At 49.8% G+C, this 21,312-nt stretch overlaps 1 protein-coding gene across 1 annotated transcript in view; it reads left to right on the plus strand.

Annotated features, from left to right (window-relative positions):
- SIM1 (SIM bHLH transcription factor 1) overlaps positions 1–21,312 on the plus strand; it is a gene marked incomplete at both ends in the record, with an annotated part of 47,119 nt that overhangs the window by 1,304 nt on the left and 24,503 nt on the right. Inside the window, 7 exons of the mRNA XM_084262427.1 lie at positions 9,829–9,911; positions 11,001–11,090; positions 11,248–11,356; positions 11,452–11,537; positions 12,813–13,012; positions 13,125–13,231; positions 14,174–14,321. Coding sequence (XP_084118553.1) covers positions 9,829–9,911; positions 11,001–11,090; positions 11,248–11,356; positions 11,452–11,537; positions 12,813–13,012; positions 13,125–13,231; positions 14,174–14,321 — 823 coding nt within the window. The remainder of the gene's footprint in view (positions 1–9,828; positions 9,912–11,000; positions 11,091–11,247; positions 11,357–11,451; positions 11,538–12,812; positions 13,013–13,124; positions 13,232–14,173; positions 14,322–21,312) is intronic.

The following is a 21,312-nucleotide window of genomic DNA, read 5'->3' on the forward strand; positions in this document are numbered from 1 at the left end:
ATCCCTCCGTGTTTTCTCTAGCTATGCCTCGAGTCGGTCGGTCTGGTTGTATATTATGTTTTACAAATCAAGACTGGGTATATACAGGCCCTCTTGTTCATTTGTTTTGGGGGATTTGGGGTGGGCTTGTTGTTGGTGGTTGTTTTTAACTTGATTAAGTCTGTGGACTGTCGGTCCTAATTCCACTTTTTAAAAGTAAATATGCATTCGGGCCATCGCTTGAGCTGGAGTAGGTACCCTCCGTAGTTCTGTATGAATGCTTACAGCTAACATCCTCTGCAGTCATTTCCAATCCAAGTGCATCTTGCAATAGTTTCTTTATACGACCTCCCATATATCCGAGTCTCTGAGAACCAAAGAAGAGGATAAATGAAGCCTTTAAAAAACCCCAATAATAATTAAAGGCTTCATCAAGCACTTTCCTCTTCGATGTCATTTGCCACCTTGAAGATCATTAAGCGGGGCAGTCTTCTGTTTCAAAGGAGCCCGGGTTGTCCTTTATACTGTCAGCGCATACTTTATAAAAATAAAGCTATTGCAAACTCTGATGCCCATGATGTTCCTAAAAGGATTATTAGCAATGATTTGTCAACTCCTGCGGTCTCAGTAGGCTACCTTTCTGCGTGATTTCGAGCAGGTCTCGTCAATTACTGCTGCCTATGTAGCGGGTTGTTTGATCAGAAGAAGCATATGGTGTTGCTTGTAGGCTGTGAGTAATCATGGGAAGAGAAGAATAGCTGATCCCCGTCCCTCGGTGGCAGCGCAGGATGTTTGAATGCCCTGGGGAACCGTGTGGCGAAGTGCGCCGGGGCCGGGGCCGCTGCCGGCCGCAGCAGATGCTAATTTGAGCGCGGAGGCAGAGGGGGCGGCTAAGCGGGGCTTTGGAGGCAGCAGGACCTTCGCAGCCTAATTAAAGGCAAGCTGCAAATTAAAAAGAAAGGCAGCGAGCAGGCACGGAAGGGCTCGCCCCTCCGAGGCGCGCTGCCGCGGGAGGCCCGGCGCCGAGCGGGCGGCAGATCCACGCAGGACAGCCTTGCCCCCCGCCCCCGGAGCCGCGCATCCCCGCGCAGGGCCGCGGGCGGCTGGGCGCTGCGGGGTGGGCACAAAGGCCTGAGAGCGGGGGCCGCTTCTCCGCGGCGCCGCGCAGGCTCTGCCTCCCTGCCGTGTGTTTCCGAGGAGGCGGGTGAGAGGGGAGCCTACCGCGGCCAGGCATCGGAGCCGCGGGTTCCCCTCCTCTGGTCGGTGCGACTAATCACGAGTGACCCCCTCACGATCGGCCTCCCGGCGCTGCGGCTGTGCGGGAGCCGAGTGCGGGCCCGGGTGATTTACCCCAGGATCTTGGGGGGCGGCGGGGGGCTCCGGGTACGAGGCAGGAGCGGGCTCTGGGGCTCCCTGTGCGGATGTGATTGTGTGCCCGGGTACCGAGGGGACGGAGAGGAGGAAAAGCGGGGGAGGAGGGCATCCCGGTGTCCCAGTATACCCAGCCAGAAAGAGAAGCCATTGCTTCCTTGAGAAGGGAAGACAGGTAGTGGCAGCCAGGGAAATTACACACCCAAAGGAAAAGCCTTTCAGTAAGGAGGCAGGGTAGGGTTGTTGGAAGGTTTTCACGGGGAGTCCGTTTGCTTGTTTTTCCCCGGGGAAGCAAAGACAAGCATCGGGACAGACCCGGTGAGCTGGCCAAAGGGCTGATGATGGGTGGCAGGAGGCTCGGTGACACGGCGAAGTGTCATGTCATAGATTTAAAGAGGTCTTGGAGGAGTCAGGCTAAAGAAGCGCTGCCTCCGTAAGAGAGAGCTGCAGCTCCAGCGTAACTCACGCCCCCTCTTCCCAGTACAAGAGCGAAATTTCCATCTGCCCGGAGAGTGCGTGCATAGGGGCTGGTTGTAAATAATCACGTACAGAAAGATATACACTCCTCACTGCCGCGCACACGCGGAGCTGGGGACAGGCAGAGAGAATCGGTGTGTGTTTGTCTGCATATTTCTATGTCTGAAAGCTTCCTAGAGAGAGAGAGAGAGAGGAGGTGGGTAGATCTCGGGTTTATTTTGGAAAGAAGAATTTTCTGGCAGCAAGATGCCAGGAGAGTCACGCACACAGAATAACGGGGCCGTTACCGTCTCACCCCCAGAAATCCAAACCCAAATCGGTGGCATCGGATAAACTTAATAAACCGAGCAGATTTTTCAACGAGCTCCCTCTCGTAATGACTGTGTAATCCTCACAAGCTATTAACACTCCTTGGTTGTTCTCTCTACCCCTGATTACACTTTACTAGGTCTCCAGCAGATTAAAACAGTCAAGGGCGAGAAGCCGAAAAGCGTTCAGAGGCTTTAGGTACCTTGCATCATTTCAGCGCTAAAACTTCAGTCTCCGGAGGAAAGAGAGAGCCTGTAAGGCAGTAGTTTTCAGTGATCAGATAACTTTCGGAGAGGCTGAAGGTCTGCTAAATCGCTGAGGACAATAAGAACGATATTATATTTATATATATATATAGCAGAACTTCCTAATAAATTCACTCGTGAGTTAACGTTAATTAAAAAAAAACCCAAAACCATCCTAAACCAAACAAAACAACAAAACCCTAAAATGGCAATTTAACATTAGATAGTTACTAGCAAGTAACGTAGCCTCAAAAAATACCTGGAAAAATCCCCAGGATTTTGATGGACTGAAAGAATTTTCCTTCGAAAAAAGGTCAGGTCGCTATAAGAAGCAGGGTAATTCTTTACTGACTCTCGCGAGCATCCAAAATTGAAAGGGGAGAAAAAAAAGAAGAAAAACAAAAAACCCAAGTGGCGTAATAAATGAGGGGGGGTTGTTCGGTTGTGTTTTAGGGTGGGTTTTTTTTGGGGGGGTGGTGTATTTTTTTTGGGGGGGGGGTATTTTTTGGAGGTTTTTTGTTTGGTTTTGTTTGGGTTTTTTTAATTTTAAAAATATTATTATTATTTGGAGTATTTAGAGTGTCCTATTCTCCTTACGTGAACGGAGGGGGAAAAGGAAGGTTTTCGGTCTCTGTCCTGGTGGGGACGGATGGTTTCGGCGCGGAGAGGCGTTTGATTTTTCGAAACAAAAGCAGAGGCTCCGTTTACATAAACTTTCGCCGAATCAGGATGGCTAACATTTCAATATTGAAACCCTTAATCTTGTTTTATTTTAAAGAGGGAAGAGATCAACACCGAAGGTAAAAAAAAAAAAAAAAATCCGTTTCCCACGTGGATAGGTGATTTAATGCTGTTTTTCTTACTGCTAAGGGAAATGATTGAGCATTAGGTTTCAGTGTTTATTTTCTTACAGAAGTTTTTCTCATTTAAGCTGCAGTTTACTCTCCGCGCTGCCCCTGTGTTTAATTCCAGTTTTGATGTTAACTTACAATGCGGAGTGCAGAACTAAACTTCGAAGATAATCGTTGGGGGAGAAAAAAAAAAAAGCAGATTTATGTGCTAGAAAGAATACGAAGGGAGACGAGTAGATAAACCTCTATTTTCTTTAGAAACATCCTCCCAAAACGCAGGACCGTTTTGATGTTGGTGAATATTTTCCCACTTGAACATGAATAGCGTGTGTGCGCGAGTGCCTCGGTGCAAACCTTCCCGCCCCAATTTATTTTTTTCGGTACAAGGCTATTCGATTTTGCACCTCCTGTAGAAATGAATAAGTAGTTCGCTCGCTAAAATTTGCAAGATTTTTTTTTTCCCTGTCTTGAATTTGGGCATGGCTCCGTTTGTTTGCATTTCAGGGCGCAATTCCGTTACCTCGTGTGCCAAAATACTGGTTTAGAGTGAGCCAGTTTCGGCATTATTTCCACTGCCGTTTTCTTAATGGGGTTGTTTGTTTAGTCAACAGGACTTTTCCTCTCTCTTATTATTATTTTTATAAAGAAAGCGGGATGCTAACTTTATCTCTGCGTCAAATGAACACATGTGATTTACCGAGATAATAAATCTTTACAAAACCTTGCTAATGGCATCCGCAGGCAGTTGGAAATGAGCAGCTTCTTTCTTTCTTTTTTTTTAAACATAGCCTATTCCATTTCATCTGAACGCTCCGACGGCGACCCGCTCCTTCACAGAAGCCTCATTTGTCCGAGATTTTGAGTTATCATTAACCACTGCCTGTTAAATTAACTGAGAAATAAGCCCCGTCGAGCGTTAGGCGATGGCAACACGGAGAGCTGGCTGTAGACGATTTAATTAAATGGTTAATCGAATCAAGCTAATTCCTCGATACTCTATCCAGTTGCCTTTTTTCTTTTGGGCGACGAGGACGTACAGCTGCTGTCCCTGCGGCTGCCGGTGCTGTTACTTGTTATTTTCCCTGGGTAGCGAGGGGAAAACGACCGACTTGAAGATAGGGACGGAGCTGTCCCGCTTCCCTCTCCCCAAACAACCTCCCGCGCACCGCTTCTCCCCAGAGCAGCTGCGGGGAGGGATATAGGGCAGCAGCCGTACCAGCGTGGGGCGGTGGGAAAGGTGCACACGGAGCCGAAACGCCCGCGCTCGTCCTAAAGCTTTACAAGCGGCTTCGACATGCAGGTTGCACGAAGCCGGTGTGCGGACACGGGAGGGGAGAGACACCCGGCCGGATCGGCTTCCCCCAGCGGCCCAGGCCGTCCCTCCCTCCTCGGCCTCCCCAGCGCCGCGGGGGGAGGCTGGTGGGGCCCGGCTTGTTTCGGTGCTGCAAGGAAGAGGCGGCCGATCCCCGGAGCAGAGGTGACCGGGGGTCCCATACCCCCCGCCCTCCGCGGGGTCGGCATCCCCGGCGGCGCGGCCGGTGGGCGAGCCTCCTCTCCTCCATCTTTAACAGGCAGAGGCCAGCTGTTAAAAGGGCAAAACAAACGCACCTAAACAAAAGAGAGCGGAGACGTACCCGGGCCGCGGACCCCGGGCACGGGGCGGGGGCTGCTGCCCGGAGAGGGACTTTTGAGAAGCCCCTAGAAGCGAAACGCGGGGCGGGGCTCCTCGGAGCCGACTCGGGCCAGAGTCCCCGCTGCTGCTGCCAGCGGGCTGCCTGCGGGCGAGCCTCCTCCGCCTCTCCTTCGTCCCATGCTCGGTAACAGGAGAAAACTCTCTGCCTGCAGGGCCCCGTCCCCAAACCGGCACCTACCCGGTGCCCACGGCCTCCGCGGGCCTCGCACCGCTAACCACACCCGTGGGCCTGGCCCGGCGCTGCGGGCAGGTAGCGCGCACGGCAAAATCGTCGGCGGGGCGGGGGGTGTGTGCGCCCCCCCAGGGCTTCGCTCCCCCCTTCCCCCCCCCCAGCACCCGGAGGTATCTGCCCCTCAAAGCCTGCCCACCCCCTCCCCCAGCCCAAAGGATCGGGTCTGGATCTGGGCTGCCCACTAAGTGATTTTTAAACGGGGACGTCAAGTCGCCCGCTCTGCCGTTGTTTTCGCTACCGTGAATCCGGATTGCGCTGAGATTTCATGACGGGTAGTCCGTTGGGGAAATCGTAGTAACCGCTTTTAGAAGCCGGCAAATCAACACAAAGTAGATAAGGGCTTGCATCTTCTGGCCACCCCACCCCCACCGTCCACACCCGCCCCCCTTGGCTACTGCCAGACAAAGGAGGGGGTCGAGGTGGGTTCTGCGCTGCAGATGCTCACAGAGGGACAAGTAACCCGGGATCAACCAGGGCCAAGGAGCTGCCCGGGCCTCCTGGAGTCTCATTTCCCCGCGCCTGCCTTCATCGTCTTTGCCTAGATCAAATTAGAAATCATTGAGGAATCTCTTCCCCCTTTCGTGGGACAGAGGAGCTTCTTGCGACAATATCGCCACTGGGTAGGGACGATATCCACCCAACCCCTCCATTGGCTGCCGGCATCAAGACTTGCATCAATCAAAAGATGAGGGGAAGGACAGGGCCAACGCAGCTCAGCGCTGCGGCGCTGGCCGTAAGCCTGGTTTGGAAGGCAGATTGTCGGTGAGGACCGGCTTGTCCGGTGCCGGGGGGTGGGCAAGGCTGGGAAGAAGGCATTCCACATGGACACCCCCCTCCCCCGGTGTAGCTGTCACACAAAACCGAGTGAGATGCTTTTTGATGTGGAAAACGCAGTGGTTTTCCATTGGGAAATGCCGAGAGAAATGATGAGTCAGCACTCTCGCTCCGTGCAGTCTCGGCGCACGCTGTTGGGTTGTTAGGCTGTTGTGCACTAACTAAGCAAGAGCCTGGGTAAAATGCCTTTTTTTTTTTCCTTTTCTTTCCTTTTTTTGCCCCCTGGCAGCGGACACTTTCTTGCGGTCCAAATTGTTTATCTTCTTAAGAAAAAAAAATAAATCCTCGAGTGGAGGAGATTGTTAGGTAGGAGCCCATAATCTATATTTTGTCAAGAGTATCAAATTCATTCTGAAAGAAAAGCTCGATCCATTTATTTTTGCTGCTTGAATAACACAGCTGGATGATGCCTTGAGCTTACACTAGACGGTTGCTCATCATTCATTCGCCAAGAACTGACCTAAACGGTGCCTGTGGGATTAGGTCAATTTTAGTGGATCTACTTCGCCTCATTTGGTTACTAATTGGTTTCTTGTTTTATAAATCGAAATCTCATTTTCAGGAAATTACAAAACCCATGCAGCCAGTCCATTGAGGTAATCCGTGGGTCGGGGGTATTTAAATGGAAATGGTTCTACAATGCATCGAGTATTAAGCAACAGTAAAACTTCGCCTCTATTTCCAAATGAAATGTGAGCTTGCTAGCTCCTTAGATCCATGAGAGATACATCCCTTCTAAGGCTACTTATGTAAATATGATAAACCAGACTTTGGTGGGGGAGGGGACGAAGGGAAGAAAGAAAATTTTATCTGTTAAGGTTAATGTGACATATCTTGGAAATCTTCCAAAATAGATTATGTTTTGCTTTGTCTTCGGCCACTTTAGCTGGGAAAATCCTTTGCCTAAAAACGATTTAGTTATCCTTCCCCTCACAAAGCTGCTTGTTTCTATTCCAAACCTATTATGCTGTTGGCTCTCCAAATTACAAGAGAATCTTTAGATCTTGTTTCCAAGCGTAATCCTGAAGCAAAAGGGAGAGCTGATTTCCTTGTTTTGTTTTAAATAGACAATCAAAGGATTTGCAGAATTTTCTGCGGTAGGTCAAGTGCAAGAAATCACATTTGCCTCCTCGATAAAAGGCAATTGGATGTTAAAGCGAATAGGCGGGAGGAAAAATAAAGAAGAATATTAACGGAGAGGTTTTTTTCTCGTATAGTCTTTAAAAACAGTATTTAAGGGGCATCAGGAGAGCTCGTCGATATGGGAGAGGCTGGGTTTGGCAATGAGCAGACATAGTCTCCGACTTGAAAGTGCTGAAACATCTGTGAAGGATACAAAGATCCTTCTCATGTGATAGGATTTCAAAAAGCCGGTTCAGGTAGAAAAGTGAAAACGTTTAATTATAAACCATTAACAGACAGAGCCCAGCAGCGCGGCGTTTCCACCCGAAACACGACGGGGAGTTCAGCGCCCCGTGAAGAACCGCCTTCCCGGGGGGAGTGGGGGGAGGATAACCTGTACAGCCCATGAGCTGTTCATTAACCCGCCGGCGTCGGGTTATTTTCCCTTTTAAAGGACGAATAATTAGAGCCGTAAACTTCGATTAATAAACAACTTAAATCATAGACGGGAAGCGCAGATTTAGCCCTTGAATACAGAAAGCTGTCATTCAGATTTCCGTCCGAGGAAGGGGTGGGGGATGTCAGAAGGGTCGGTCCTTGCCTCCCACCCCCCCACCCCCTCCGCTCTAGAGGGCCGTCCCGGCTCCCCCAGCTGATAAACCTCCGAGAAGCTCGGGGTGGGGGGAGGGGAACAAAGCCCCAGTTCTGCAGCGGTATTTTTCTTCTTTACCCTGGAAGTTCCGAAAGATTTGCCAGCTCCTTGCTGGTTTGGGGGGGACAGAAGTGATCTGCTCAGTCCTGGCCACTGAGCTCCGGGTGGGGCTGTGGTGGGGGTAGAGGTGTTCTGGACCCCCCGGTGCATCCCCCGCCGCTCCACTCACTCAGGGGGGGTGAAGCCCAGGGACTCAGGAAAAAGTTAATGGGTCCCCGCTAATTGGCATGGAAGATTTAATGGGAAAGGGCCCAGTTTTGACTGACACCCTGGTACACGTTTGGGCTGCGGGCCAGGCCAGAGAAATGTCCCTGTCTTTACTGTAGAGCTGTGAAGTTAAGGAGGAAGGAGAGAAGTGTAGGAGAGGTGAAGAGACAAGCGTGAAGAGGTGCACGGGAAAGGGGGAGGGAAGGTGGGAGAAGAGAGGGAAAGGCGTGGACGAGCGGGGCGCATCGCTTCGGTGGCGGGGAGGGCAAGCAGGGCGGGCTGGGGCCGCCGTGGGATGCCCCGTTCAAACAGCGCGGAGGAAATCGTTAGCTTTGTTTAGACCGGCAAACACCTAGGTGAAGCCGGTCAATAGCGAGGGATGCCCGAGGCTGCCTGCTGTCGCCACCTCGCCTGTTTGCCACGGAAAAGCCGGAAAACGGGGTCTTGCCTTCCCCGAGCCCGCCCTGCGGGAGGGAGACCTCGCCTGCTCGGCTCTCGCCTCCCCCGGGAGATCCGCACCCCAGCCATCAACAGGGTTTGCGGATTTTTTCCCTCCTTTTTACTTTATCTTGGTGTCTGTGCGTGTTAGGTCGAGCCTTATTTCATAGCATAAGCGTAAAAAAGGTTTTAACACCCCCCCCCCCCCCCCGCTTATATTATTTCAGCAGCAACACCATGAAAAGGCATCGCCCATATAGAGTTTTGCTCCGGTGGAGTAATTTCCACCTGGCTTTTATTACTCCGCACTTTGCATAGGAAAAAAACAAACGGCGTCTGAAACATTAGACAGGTCCGGGGAGATTAATTTCTGGAGGGGGTGAGGGAGGCAGATCGTCCCTCCCTTCAGAACAGCTACTCCCTACAGAACTGCTGCCACAACAGCAGGCGGGAGGGACGTTGCGGAGGGAGGTGAGTCCCGGAGACCCGGCTCCGTGGGGCAGGAGGGAGGAAGCTCCGTGCCGTGGGAGTGTCTCTCTCCCACCCCAAATCCTTAATTACCAACCTTCCAGGTGAAAGGACGGTGGCCCCGAAGACAGAAAGAGACAGGGGGTCACAGATCAAACTGGAAAGGGACCTTTGGCAAGCAGAGGCTCTAAGCCCACCCTTACCCCTTCCCGTCCAAAGCCTGCTGACTAATTACCCGGCAGGTTGAGACCAATCTGCCTTCTGCAGGGGGAGTAACCACCTGCAGACAGAGCTCAGGTGCTGGCGGGACCGACCGCATCGCTGACCTGGCCAACGCCAAGAAGTTCCTCTGCCCAGACACCGTCATGCCACATTAACCGCATCCTTCTCTTGACATCAAAGGCTGCTCCCAGCACACCTCTTTCTTTCATTTAAAATACCTCCCGGTGTTGTCCAGGTTGCCTCAGGTCATGTTAGGAGAAAAGCGCTTTCCCTGAAGTTAAAGGAGCCAGTTCTCAGTAGCCCAAAGCAGCACTAAAAGGAAAAAAAAAAAAAAAAAACAAAACCCCAAGCCAACAAACCATAAAAAATCCAACCCTTCCATCTGGCACGGTATTTCATTTATGTCTTAGGAATTAACTTCACTGTTAAGTCAAGATAGGTGTTTTGGTATTTTTCTGTCACAGGGGTCAGATCTTTAAATAGAAAATCCACAAAAGAAGGTCCTCTGAGCAACGAATCCATCTCTAATTTTCCAGATATTATACATATACATGTTTTAGTGTGAATGGGTGTGTGTGTGGAGGTTCCTCTCCAGCAGACTAACACGAGTCAATTTTTCATCTCCTCACCTTACTTTTTTTTTGTGTGTGTGTGTCTTAAATAAACAGGACTTGGAGAAGCCTGGGGCCACTCCAGCCGAACCAGCCCGCTGGATAATGTTGGACGGGAACTGGGATCCCATCTTTTGCAGGTACTGGTCTGGAAACGGCAGCCATATGGTATTAATGATTAAAGAAATAATTCCCTCTTCTGAGCTTTTAATTGCCATCTTGACTAATTTTTAACTTTTCACGTGTTTAATTAAAAAAAAAAACCAAACGCGGGGGGAGACGACAGGGGGACGGAGGGGGACAGGTGACAGACATGGGACTACGACTTTAGAAGTACAAACTGTCGCGGTTGAACGTCATGTATTGTAATGGGGTTGTGGTTTGGCCCCCCCGAGTTCTTTGCCCAGCAATGGCCAACAAGAGGTTCCCAATGAAGGGTTCACGGTGAATCCCGGTATGTCTTCTGGGACCAGAGCGCAGGAGCATGACTTTTCCCCATATTATTGACAATGTGACAAGTCCCATCAGTGAGCTGAACCTCAGGGAGGTGTTGGAGACAGGGAGAGGATCTAGAGACAAGTTGGGGGAGGCTGCCTTGGACAAAAGGGCTCAGCACGCACAGACACGAGCACAGATACAAATCGGGTAGGACACATTTGAAAGCTCTTTGGTGTCTGAAATGCCAAGAAATATTAACTATCACCACGAATTTTTGCTGTGACCTTTTAGGGGCCTACTCTACTCTGGGCACACTGAGAAGTCCCAACTAGGTCTACTGAAACGTGCCTGATAAGTTGTCTTGTCCCATTTTTACACTGCAGAGAGTTTTAGATCGTCCTTGCTCTCGTAAATTCTCTTTAGCAGCCAAAAGGATCAGTAACATTTGAAACGGAATAGAAATATTCAGGATTTCTGGGACTGACATATTAATTACCGGGTAGCCAAGACCTGTTCTTAGATACTTCCCAGGCATCTTGCATTACTTTTGAGCTCAGCCTCTCTGAGAAGTGGGATGTATCTCGGGGATCCAGGATTTAGAGGGATTCTTGTCCAGGACTTGCCCATTTTCTTTAAACTTTTTGAATGATCACAGGCCTGAGCAGGGGTGCCTGTTGCCAAAACAAATCCGAGGGACAGGTTCATCACGAGTCTGTCCTTTTTCACGGGTGGATCTAGCTGTCTACTTACTGATATATATATACACTTATCACCCCAACCCTTTTCTGCAGACGTTGGACGGTTTCATATTTGTGGTGGCTCCGGATGGCAAGATCATGTACATCTCGGAGACGGCCTCGGTGCACCTGGGCTTATCGCAGGTACATTGCAGTGGGAGCTGCTAGACTTCGTGCTTGCCTCACCCCTCCCCCTCCTGAATGACAGGGGATGTGCTTGCGGGGAGGGTGAGAGATGCCGGCGATGAACGCCTTCCTCCCCCCACCTCCTCTTCCTCCTCCTCCTCCTCCTCTCTCACAGGTAGAGCTGACCGGCAATAGCATTTATGAGTACATCCACCCCGCCGACCACGACGAGATGACGGCGGTGCTAACGGCGCACCAGCCCTACCACTCGCACTTTGTGCAGGGTAAAGTACACAGCCCTCCGCCCCCGCGGAACGAACCGCGCAGGGGTGGCGGAGCCCGCGGCTCACACCTGCTCTGCCTTTCCCCTCCCTCCCAGAGTACGAGATCGAGCGGTCCTTCTTCCTGAGGATGAAGTGCGTGCTGGCCAAGAGGAACGCGGGCCTGACCTGCGGGGGCTACAAGGTGCGTTCCCACGGCCAGGACATCTCCTCCCCCATCTCACCCTCCAGTCTTTCCCGTTCCCCTGCTCTGGTTGCGCCCAAGTATGAAGGGCGGGCGGTGAAAACGGGGACAGGGGTGGGGATGAGCCCTCTGCCTGCGGGGGCTGCCCCAGCCCAGCGCTCTTTCATGTGGTTCAGAGCCAAAATTTCAGGTTAGGGAGCTCAGACCACAAAACCGTGACATCGAGCTCCCCGTGTTATGGTGTTGGGGGTTTTGGGGGCGGGGGGGGGGGGGGGGCGGGGGTGTTTGGGGGATTTTTGGGGGGAGGGGCAGGGGAATTTTTTTTTTTTTTCTCTTAAAACTGAACTTCACACAAGCACTTGGCGTTCTCGAGGTGCCTGTGGAAGCGGTCAGGTGGCACAATGCGAGCCCCGGGTTAATTTGTTTCTTTATTGGGTAACTCGTCAGCCTCAGGGGCAGCTCTCCAAGTCAAAAGGTTTTGCCCGGGCGTTTCACACGGACTCCTCAGTGGGGACAGTCCCCGCTCGCCGACCTTCTCGCCGCTTTTGTATCAGCTGCGTATCCCCAGAGAGCGGTGGGTACCTGTAACCCAAGGAGTTACTGTCCCACGACGTACCGTAGAATAAGAACATCTGTTGAAATTACTCCAGGAAGAAACACCCTATTAATAGACAAGTAAGCCTGGAACTGCACAGCAGTCAGATGCAAGGAGACATTTAGGAGACGTACCTAAAATCTACGTCCAAAGATACATTTTGGCTACAGATCGCGTCTGCTCTATCTATATAATAGACATATCTTACACATGTGACATACGCACACATGTAAACTCTTTCTCTCACACGCATACACTCTTCATTACAAAGTTGTAACTGGCTTGGCACTTCCGCGTCTTTCCTTTTTAGAAGAATAATAAAAGCGTAGTTAGGAGGTGGTCCAAAAACCACTTAAGTCAGTGGAAAAAAAAAAGCAACAAAAAAAACCCCTCTCAATTACTTTAATGAGGCTTAGATCAGTGCTGAACTCTCGTATGGAAAAAACCCAACCCCAACCCAAACTGCAGAGCAGAAAACCGGCAGACGGTGCCGCTTTGCCGGAGCGCGGACGCAGTGCAGCGGCTGCTGGGCACCCGGCGGCCGCAGCGGCACCAGCCGGGGCGGCGGGCGGGTCTGTCCGGGTCACCTCGGCGGGGAGGGACGCCTCTCACAGCATAACCCCCCCCAACCTCACTGTCCCCGCTAGGCAGCCCTCCGAGCTTTCCTGTATCTTCGGCAGGTCATTCACTGCAGCGGGTATTTGAAGATCCGCCAGTACAGCCTGGACATGTCCCCCTTCGACGGCTGCTACCAAAACGTTGGCTTGGTCGCCGTGGGCCACTCGCTGCCGCCCAGCGCCGTGACAGAGATCAAGCTCCACAGCAATATGTTCATGTTTCGGGCCAGCCTAGACATGAAGCTCATATTCTTAGATTCCAGGTAGAGCCGGGGTTATTTCCGAATCTATTCCCCTAGCCCCTCCATCCTTCTCCCCCAGGCCTCTCCTCCTGTCCTCTCACCCACTGATATTTGCTGCTTGTGTCTGTTGCAGGGTAGCTGAGCTAACAGGTTACGAGCCCCAGGACTTGATAGAGAAGACCCTTTACCACCACGTCCACGGCTGTGACACCTTCCACCTGCGATGCGCACATCACCTGTGTAAGGAGATGATGTTCTTGTAGAGGCCCTGCCCCTCGACCCCCGCCTAGTCTCTCTGCAGATGGGCTTTGTGTTTGCGAGGGTTTGCCTCTAGGTGGGAAGGGGAAAAGCCAGCTCACCGGCGGGGAGAATAAGCAAAATCTGCATCAGGTTTTAATGAAACAAGTCGTTAGAGACTGAGCTGCGAGCTGGGGGCGGGAAGGAGCAATGAGAGGCTATCTTTCCCTCCTCGGCTCCCGGTTGAAGGACGAGAATTCCCCTGAACAAACCTCAGACGCTCGGTTCGTTTCAAATTCCGGTTAGGAAAAAACCCTTTTTTCTTGCTCCAAAAAGCCATGCCAGTGAAATTCAAATACTTTTGTTCCACTTCCACCGAGTCTCACAAATCTTATCTGTGTATCTAATTTTGACTGCAGTAGTGATCCCTATTCGGAGAGCTGTTCTTTATTCTATTTTGATATCATGATGACATTAATACATGGATAGATGAATAAAAAGGATATTAATTTCCGGTAAGTTTCCTTACAGGGAATGTAACGAGAAGAGATAAAACCCAAAGCCAGATTTCTAGAATTAAATCTCGATGACGATATATCGGGGTGGTGGTGGGGGCATTCACCCCTCCTTCTTCTCCAACCCCCCCACCCCTCCCCGGTGTACTCACCCTGCCTTATCAATCTCCCCAAATTGACTTTTATAACGAGCGGACCGACTCTTGGGGACCTGAGATCAGACCTGGTCACTCCATCACCTTTGCCCACGGAGGTATCTGTCCACGCCGCTTCCCCGAGTGATGCTAAGGGGTTCCCTGTCCCTCTCGTCGCCAACTAGGGCCTGGGGGGTGGGGTGCGTTGGGGTGTATGGGGCGGGGTGCGCGCCCGCTTCCCAGGGCCGATGAAAGCGGAGGCGGGAGCTGATGCTGTCCCCGCTTTGTCCCCGCAGTGTTGGTGAAAGGGCAAGTGACCACCAAGTACTACCGCTTCCTGGCCAAACACGGTGGCTGGGTGTGGGTGCAGAGCTACGCCACCATCGTACACAACAGCCGCTCCTCCCGCCCGCACTGCATCGTCAGCGTCAACTACGTCCTCACGTAAGTCAGCCCTAAGGGCCCCTCCAAGCTGAGCGGAGCCGAGCAGGCGGGCACCTGCCTGCGAGCCCCGCGCAGGGCAGCGCTGCGGGACGGCACCGGCGGTCGCTCGCCCCCTCCGCTCTCATCTTCCCCTCGCTCGCCTCACTGACCAGGGCAGGCTCGCCAGGTCTGCTAGGAAACACATTGAACACTTTCATCTAGATGAAGGGTTTCCCGTCTGCCTCTTTCTTTCTCTTTCGAGAGGGAAAAAGATTTAGAGGTTTGTCACCCACATATTTTGCTGCTTCCTCCCCCCCCTTTATTTTTTCTTTCTTTTTTTTTTTTAAGTTTAAATGCACCCAGCATTAAATAAAATTTAATGCAGCGTAAAAAAAAAAAAAAAAAAAGGAGGTTTCCACGTACGGAGTTATTTATACTCAACAAACAGGACATCTGTTTTTCTTTTCAAAAATCTGGGGTTTGAAGTTCTTAATTTCATCCAGAGTCTCTATCAAAGCTCTGAGATTTCTTTTTTCTTGGAGAGCGATCCTTATAGTGAACCACAAAGAAAGTTGGTGACCAGAAGGGTCAGTTTAAACTTATATATATATATATAAATATATGTAAAATAAAAATCAGAGTGACTGCTGAGATACCGTATATCTCAACGCATCTCTTTGTATTTGGAGATTGCTAGGTTGTGCTCTAGCTAACTTCTAGTGCTTAAGCTGGAACGCTGAGGCCCAGTGAGGGAGAGGAAGCTCTGCCGGACTACTTTGAAGAGCTTATCCCTGTGGTCGTTAGCATCTCCTCCGGACAAGGCAGTTGCTGTTGGCGGTAGCACCGATGCTGCATTAAGGTCGTAGGGCCGGTCAGGTCGGCGGTACCCCGTTGATACCGGGGGCTGAATATTCTTCTGTTCCACTGCTCTTTATTTATTTATTTATTTATATATTTATTCTGGAGACAAATTTAAGTGTTGGAAATGCCTGGGAGGCACACCTTTCCCTCTCCCAAAAACCGCGGCCATGGAGGCACCACGACTTTGCTATTGCGTGTTTCGTGCAGGTGGCGAGTGGTTTGGTAGCCGAGTCCAAGACGTGCTTCCCAAAAATGAAGTGGCTCGTTACGGAGGCAAGGGCTCCAGTCACGCGCGCAGGCCCGGCTGGTGGGGTGGGAAGGGGACGCGGATCGCTGCGCCTGCATTGCCAGTACGTAGTCACCTTGGAACACAAAGCGATAACTGGCATTGCGCTCTTAGCCTGAAAAAGAGTACATTTGGGTCAGCGCGCTGGTGCAGAGGGCAAACTGCCATTCCCCTCTAAAGATCTCTGTTATTCGCTTTAAAAGGGACGCGCGGCGCGGCGGTGTGATGCTCCGGTGTTCACCCAGCGAGGATGCGGATTAGCAGAGGCACCGTCGTCTCTGTTCCAGCTGTTCCATACGTTTGCGTTCGCGTTTCCCTTTCATTAGCCTCTTTCTGTACTTCCCGCGTTTCCTGCTTCTCAGGTCCAGGCACTTGCCGTAAGCGAACGGGGAACGGCAAAGGGAGACGCGAGCGCATCGTAACCCCGAGAAACGAGGCAATTAGCAGGTTAATTGCACCAGAAACGCTACACGTTGTTCTATGAGCGCCTGAGATTAGCGGTCGTTTCCCCCTCCTTTAATCCCGAAAGGGAGAACATGAATCACTGAACTCTACCTCAAATGCCCCGTGTGGGAATGAAACATCCCAGAGGAGCTATTTAAAGTCAGCTGGGGATCCGGCTCGATCCGTCCCCTGCTTGCTGGCGTGGCCTCCGCGGCCATCGGCATCGCAGGCTGGCACAGAAAAGCAAGCAGGGAGTGCCCCGGTGCCGTGGGGGGCCGGTCAGCTCCCCTCCGGGATGTTTTCCAGCATCGGGACTGGTCACACCGTGTGCCCCTCTTGCCTGCCTATTGCCAGTGTGACCCAGCCCGGAGTGGGGACCAGAAGCTAGGAGGGGCCAGCGGCACCGCGGGCAGTTTGTTTGCGGTCCGTTTGCTCCGCCACAGCCGGCTGCGCAGGTGCGCATCCATCCGCGCCCTCCCTGGGCGAGGGTGAATTGGGGGGTTGGAACAGCCCCTACGCGCCCGGCGGCTCCGCGCCCTGAAAGGATTTCCCTGCTGTCTGGAAGGTGGGGTCGGGGAGCCCGGGCACTGACCTCCCATCCCCTGTGCCCCCTCCTCACCCCCCCCCAAACGGCGCTACAGGGGAGCCGGCTTCTTTAGCCGCTTTTTCGCTGGAGGCAGCGTCTTTGTATTTTCGTGCGTGTATACGGATTTTAAAAACAAGACTGTATCTCAAACCTTTTCTTTTTTATTATTATTTGATTTTAAAAAAATTTTTCAGCCAGGTTGACATGCAGGCTAGACAACGAGACAACTAGAGTTGTTCTTTTCAGATTTCCCTTGGAGAGTGATGCTGCATCGCGGCGCGACTTCGTTACGCCTGGGTGTACGGGTCTCCATACCCTCTTTGCTTAATTGCACTGGGTGCAGAGGAGGGCGAGAGGGCAGAGAGGGAGCCAGGCAGGATAAATGCGACCGGGAAGTCCATCACTGTCTGCGGCAACTGTCGTGTGCTGCTGGCGGCTGCAACGCAGGCACCGCGACTGCATTAAAATCTAGTTTTGGTGTGCTCAGGTCCTCGAGGTCTCATCAAGCCTGCCTGGCTTTTCATTGGGGCGCTGCAGAAGAAGAGATCATGTCCTGCTTGCTTCTGCCGTAGGGCTGCCGCTGCTGAAATAGCTGCACTGGGTCCAGGGAGCTGGTGTAGCTCCCACTGCATTACTGATGATTTTTATCATCACTGATGATTTTTATCATCATCCTCCTCCAGCCTACTGTTCGGGAAAGTAAGTGAGAAGAACAGGCCCTGCCGTGTTCTGAGAGGGGCTGTAAGAGGGAGGAAGGGCTGGCTTTTAAATAAAGAAGTGAGATGTAGTCAGCTCCTGAAATGAGTAACCTGAGGTTGGAGGGGAGCTGTCGTGGAAAACTAGGACAGGAAGATGCTGAACTCCTCGAACCTCGATTCGGCTTAATTGTTTTAATGAGCTATTCAGAGCCAACATGTTGTCACTCAGATGAGGAAGGAAGGTCGTGAAAATACAGGGGAAAAAGGAAGTTTATGGGGACTTGAGGTTTTCCTCTGGTAAGAGGGAATCTCTGCTCTAGGACTGCCAAACAAAGGTCCTATAGTTCTCCAAATTTGCAAATGTTTAATATACATTATTCCAGAACAAATCCTACTGTTATGGCAGTTCTTCAAGGAGTATTCCAGTAAATCAGCAACATCTGAGATATATGTGTGTGCTTCTGGTTCCTTCCACGCTTCACCCACCCAGCATCCGGTGTGTGGCAGAGCTGCTCGTGCAGGTGAGGTTCCTGGTAGAAGCACAGCTTTGTCCTTTGCAGCCTCCTCACCTTATAAACCCAGTTATGAAAAATGTGCTTACAGAAAAGAAAGACAGACCTTTGTACATCGACTTCTGTGTATGGAAGTAGAGGAGAAAGCAAAAGAGGTGCAAAGTAGTGGGGTTGTGTTTGGGATTGCAGGGTTGGGCATGAAAGGTGGGATGCATCTCGCTGAAGGTTCCTTTGAACTGGGGAGAAAATAGCAAGAGGGATCATAAGCTTTGGAAGACATGGTGCAAGTTTTTGACCTGTTGGGTCTCTGGTCCCCTGACCCAGTACTTCCTCGCTCAACAAAAAAACCCCAGAAAGTTTTTGGGTTTGTTTGTTTGTTTGTTTGTGGGATAAGGAGAGGATCTTGAGTGCTCTGATGTTTTGGAAAGGAGCAGGTACTGAGTCGTGTAGGTACCAAACTCGCTTGGAGGACTGGGTTCAGTGCAGGCTGAAAAAAAAAGAGTGAGAAACTCTTATCTTGTAACTCCCCAGCTCTCCTGGGATGTTTGGAACAATGATGAATGATGGATGGAAACAGAAAGAAAAACAAAGGGTTTAGAGAAGGGACCTATCCCCCCACACCCTCCCCATGGCCTCAGTGAAGAAAATAAAAAAGAGGTCATTTCCATCTTCCATAAACCCCAAGATCTGAGACAGTTTTAAGACAGAGAACAAACGTTTACAACAAGTACATATGCTGAACTAAATAGGTATGGTGGCAAGGTTATTTTTTGTGTCATGGAAGTGTGTCAAAAATTAATATACAATGACCTTTAAGGACTTCAGCTTTAAAGCACACATTTGCTCTTCTTTGCATTCAACTTGGCGTACCTAAGTACAGACACAGAATATGTGTTTCTTTTCTTATTTGTTCTGTACACACGGTTGCCATATCATTGATTATTAGCTGTGCATGTTTATCACATAAAGGGACTCGACCGAGAGTCAATTAATAGAGAATGCAACCGCTGAAGTTAAGTTTATATTTAGATTGCAAACAACCTCCCTTTAAACAAATGGGTAATGCAGAGTGCAAATCCTTTGACTTTTTGAGCACAAGCAAATATTATAATAATTTGTCCCCAGAGGAAGCCAAGGAAGCTTTCCAATATACATTTTGTTGTCCTTTAGCATTTAGAAGAATAGCAACAGCGGTAACATATACAGATAATATGGGTTAGGTACCTAATTGTGACTAATCTCTGTTCTGATGATATCGTACCTATATGATATAGTTCCAGTTGACCTCTTCACATTGCATTATGTAACTGGCTGATTAGAAGCACAAATTGAATGCAATTTGTTTGAAAGATTATTTCACAAATAACTGCCATATTGATTAATGTTTTACTTAATGATGTGGTAAATGTAATTTAGATAAATTAGGCATTAATTCTATCTACACACTTAATCTTTAGATTGTTATTATTCTTTACAGCCTTGTGTACTACTAGATTTAAGGTGATTGTATAAGCAATGTGATATCATTCTGTGCGATGGCTCAGACTTTGGAAACATTCCCCCATGTCACATTAACCAGGCTTTAGGAGGACTCGTGTTTCAGGTGGAAAACACCTGACCACTACAATGAAATGCTTTCATAGCTTTTCAAACCATCCTCTTTCTGGTCTGTCTCCAGGCCATCAGGTTTCATCTCTATCTCTTGCTAGTCAATGAGAATCCGCAACCTCTATTTTCATTTCTACAGGACCACCTTTCTTAAGTTTTCTCTCAAATCAACTTATTTGGAACTGTTGGAGAGTCCTCTTCTCAGTCAAAGGTAGATATGTGTTTTCTTGTGTTTCTCAAGTGTGTGATGGAGTATGTAGCACAGCAAGTACACTGGGAAAGTTATTATTGCACAAGAAACCCTGCGCACCCTTATTCATATCATGAGTGGAACTAGTGGTATGAGTAAGTTTAGCCATCCAACTGTAATACTTGAGATAAGGCTTAGTGACTTTAACTGGGTAATGTTTTTTTTCTTAAATAGTTGTAAATGGTAGAATCAAATTTGACCTGCTGCTTTTCCTTTATATTTCTCCGTATTAATGGGAATTTTGCCACTTGGATGATTGTGCACAGAACTGGGTCCCACTTAATATGCTGAACCTACAGCGTACTTTTCCAAAGACTGGAAAGCCTACCATCATTCACATGATTTGGTTAGCAATGTAAATATAGAATCATAGAATCTATATAAAGGAATTGTTATAATCAATCAAAGCACTTGGGAAGCATATACCTCAAAGGGAAAAAAAAGTATAAAAGGATTCTTCTTGAACTACTCAGTGCAGTATTCTGTTTGTTCACCATTAGTTTTTATTACAGACTTGTCTCCCTGGAACATTGTTTATATATTTCTTGCAAATAGGAGACAGACTTTCCCAGGTGTCTACAATACGTTTCTGCAGTTCTTCTTTGTTCATGTAGGGGCTTTCTTAGCTACCATTTGTTTAATTCACTCCAAATTTCTATGCTTGTATTTAAACCAGGTGACTGTAATGGCCAAGGCACTAAAACTGTGGTCCTGAGTCTACAGCCACTGCTCATACAAAGAAAGTTTTATTTACTAGAGTAAGGGTTAAAGGGCTGCAGCTCAGATCCTTAGGGGACAAACAAACAAACCAACCAATCAACCCCCAGTTATTAGTTTAAATGCCTGTATGCTGATAGTCTCACATGGCATCGAAAGTCAGGATTGCAAATAAGTGTGTCTATTCCAATAAAGAAGAGAGACTCCAAATGCTTCCCACTCCATCCTTTTCCTATTCAGCGTGTCGGCTTTTGGAAACTCCCTCCTCCCAAACAGTGAGTTACAGACCTTGTAAAGTGATTGTCTGGGGTTGAGACACATTCAGCAGAGGCAATGACTGAGGCACTTACTGTCTCCAGCTGTCTGCCTTGCTCTGTGGATGAAAGGTACAGGGCCTGCTGCAGAGACTTTTATTCCTAAAATGCCACAGTTTATGGTTTAAGGTAAACTGCCACAGATTTTGCTTTACATGGAAGCATTGGACTGTACACTGTAGCACAGCTGTTCCTGCTAGAGAAGTTGTTCACACTTTATCCTTACTCTGCCCTTGAGCCCTTTGAATGGCATCAATGAGGCTTGTGAACACCACTGCCGCAGCTGGGTGCTTCAGTCCCTTTGGGGACCAGCCCCAGTGGTCCTCCTGCACAGCAGAGCTGGAGAGACCATAGGCCCTGGAGTTTAGGGTTATGTTCACTGCTCTGTGCTAGCTGGGACACCTGAAGACAAATGAGACATTTGGAAAAGCGTCTGCTGGTTTTAGCACGCTGCATTTATGTTGCATCTATGGATTGTGTTAGTGGCTGTGCAGAAGAGGCAGGCCAAAGAGATGCTATTATCCTCCCAATACTCCTCACAAAACTGGCTGCTGCTCTCATAACAGCAACAGTGTGTTCCTTCAGCAGGTTTAGAATTTTACTAGCTCCGCTTCCGTTTCCTTAATCTGTTGCATGTTTGCTGGTCTGTCTGCGCTGTGTCTCGGGACTGCTGCGATTCCTGTGTCGTTTCATTGTAATTATGAGATACAGCAGGTGTGATAAGTTACTAAACTGC

This window comes from Gallinula chloropus, assembly GCF_964237585.1.
Source record: "Gallinula chloropus genome assembly, chromosome: 3".
Lineage (NCBI taxonomy): Eukaryota > Metazoa > Chordata > Aves > Gruiformes > Rallidae > Gallinula > Gallinula chloropus.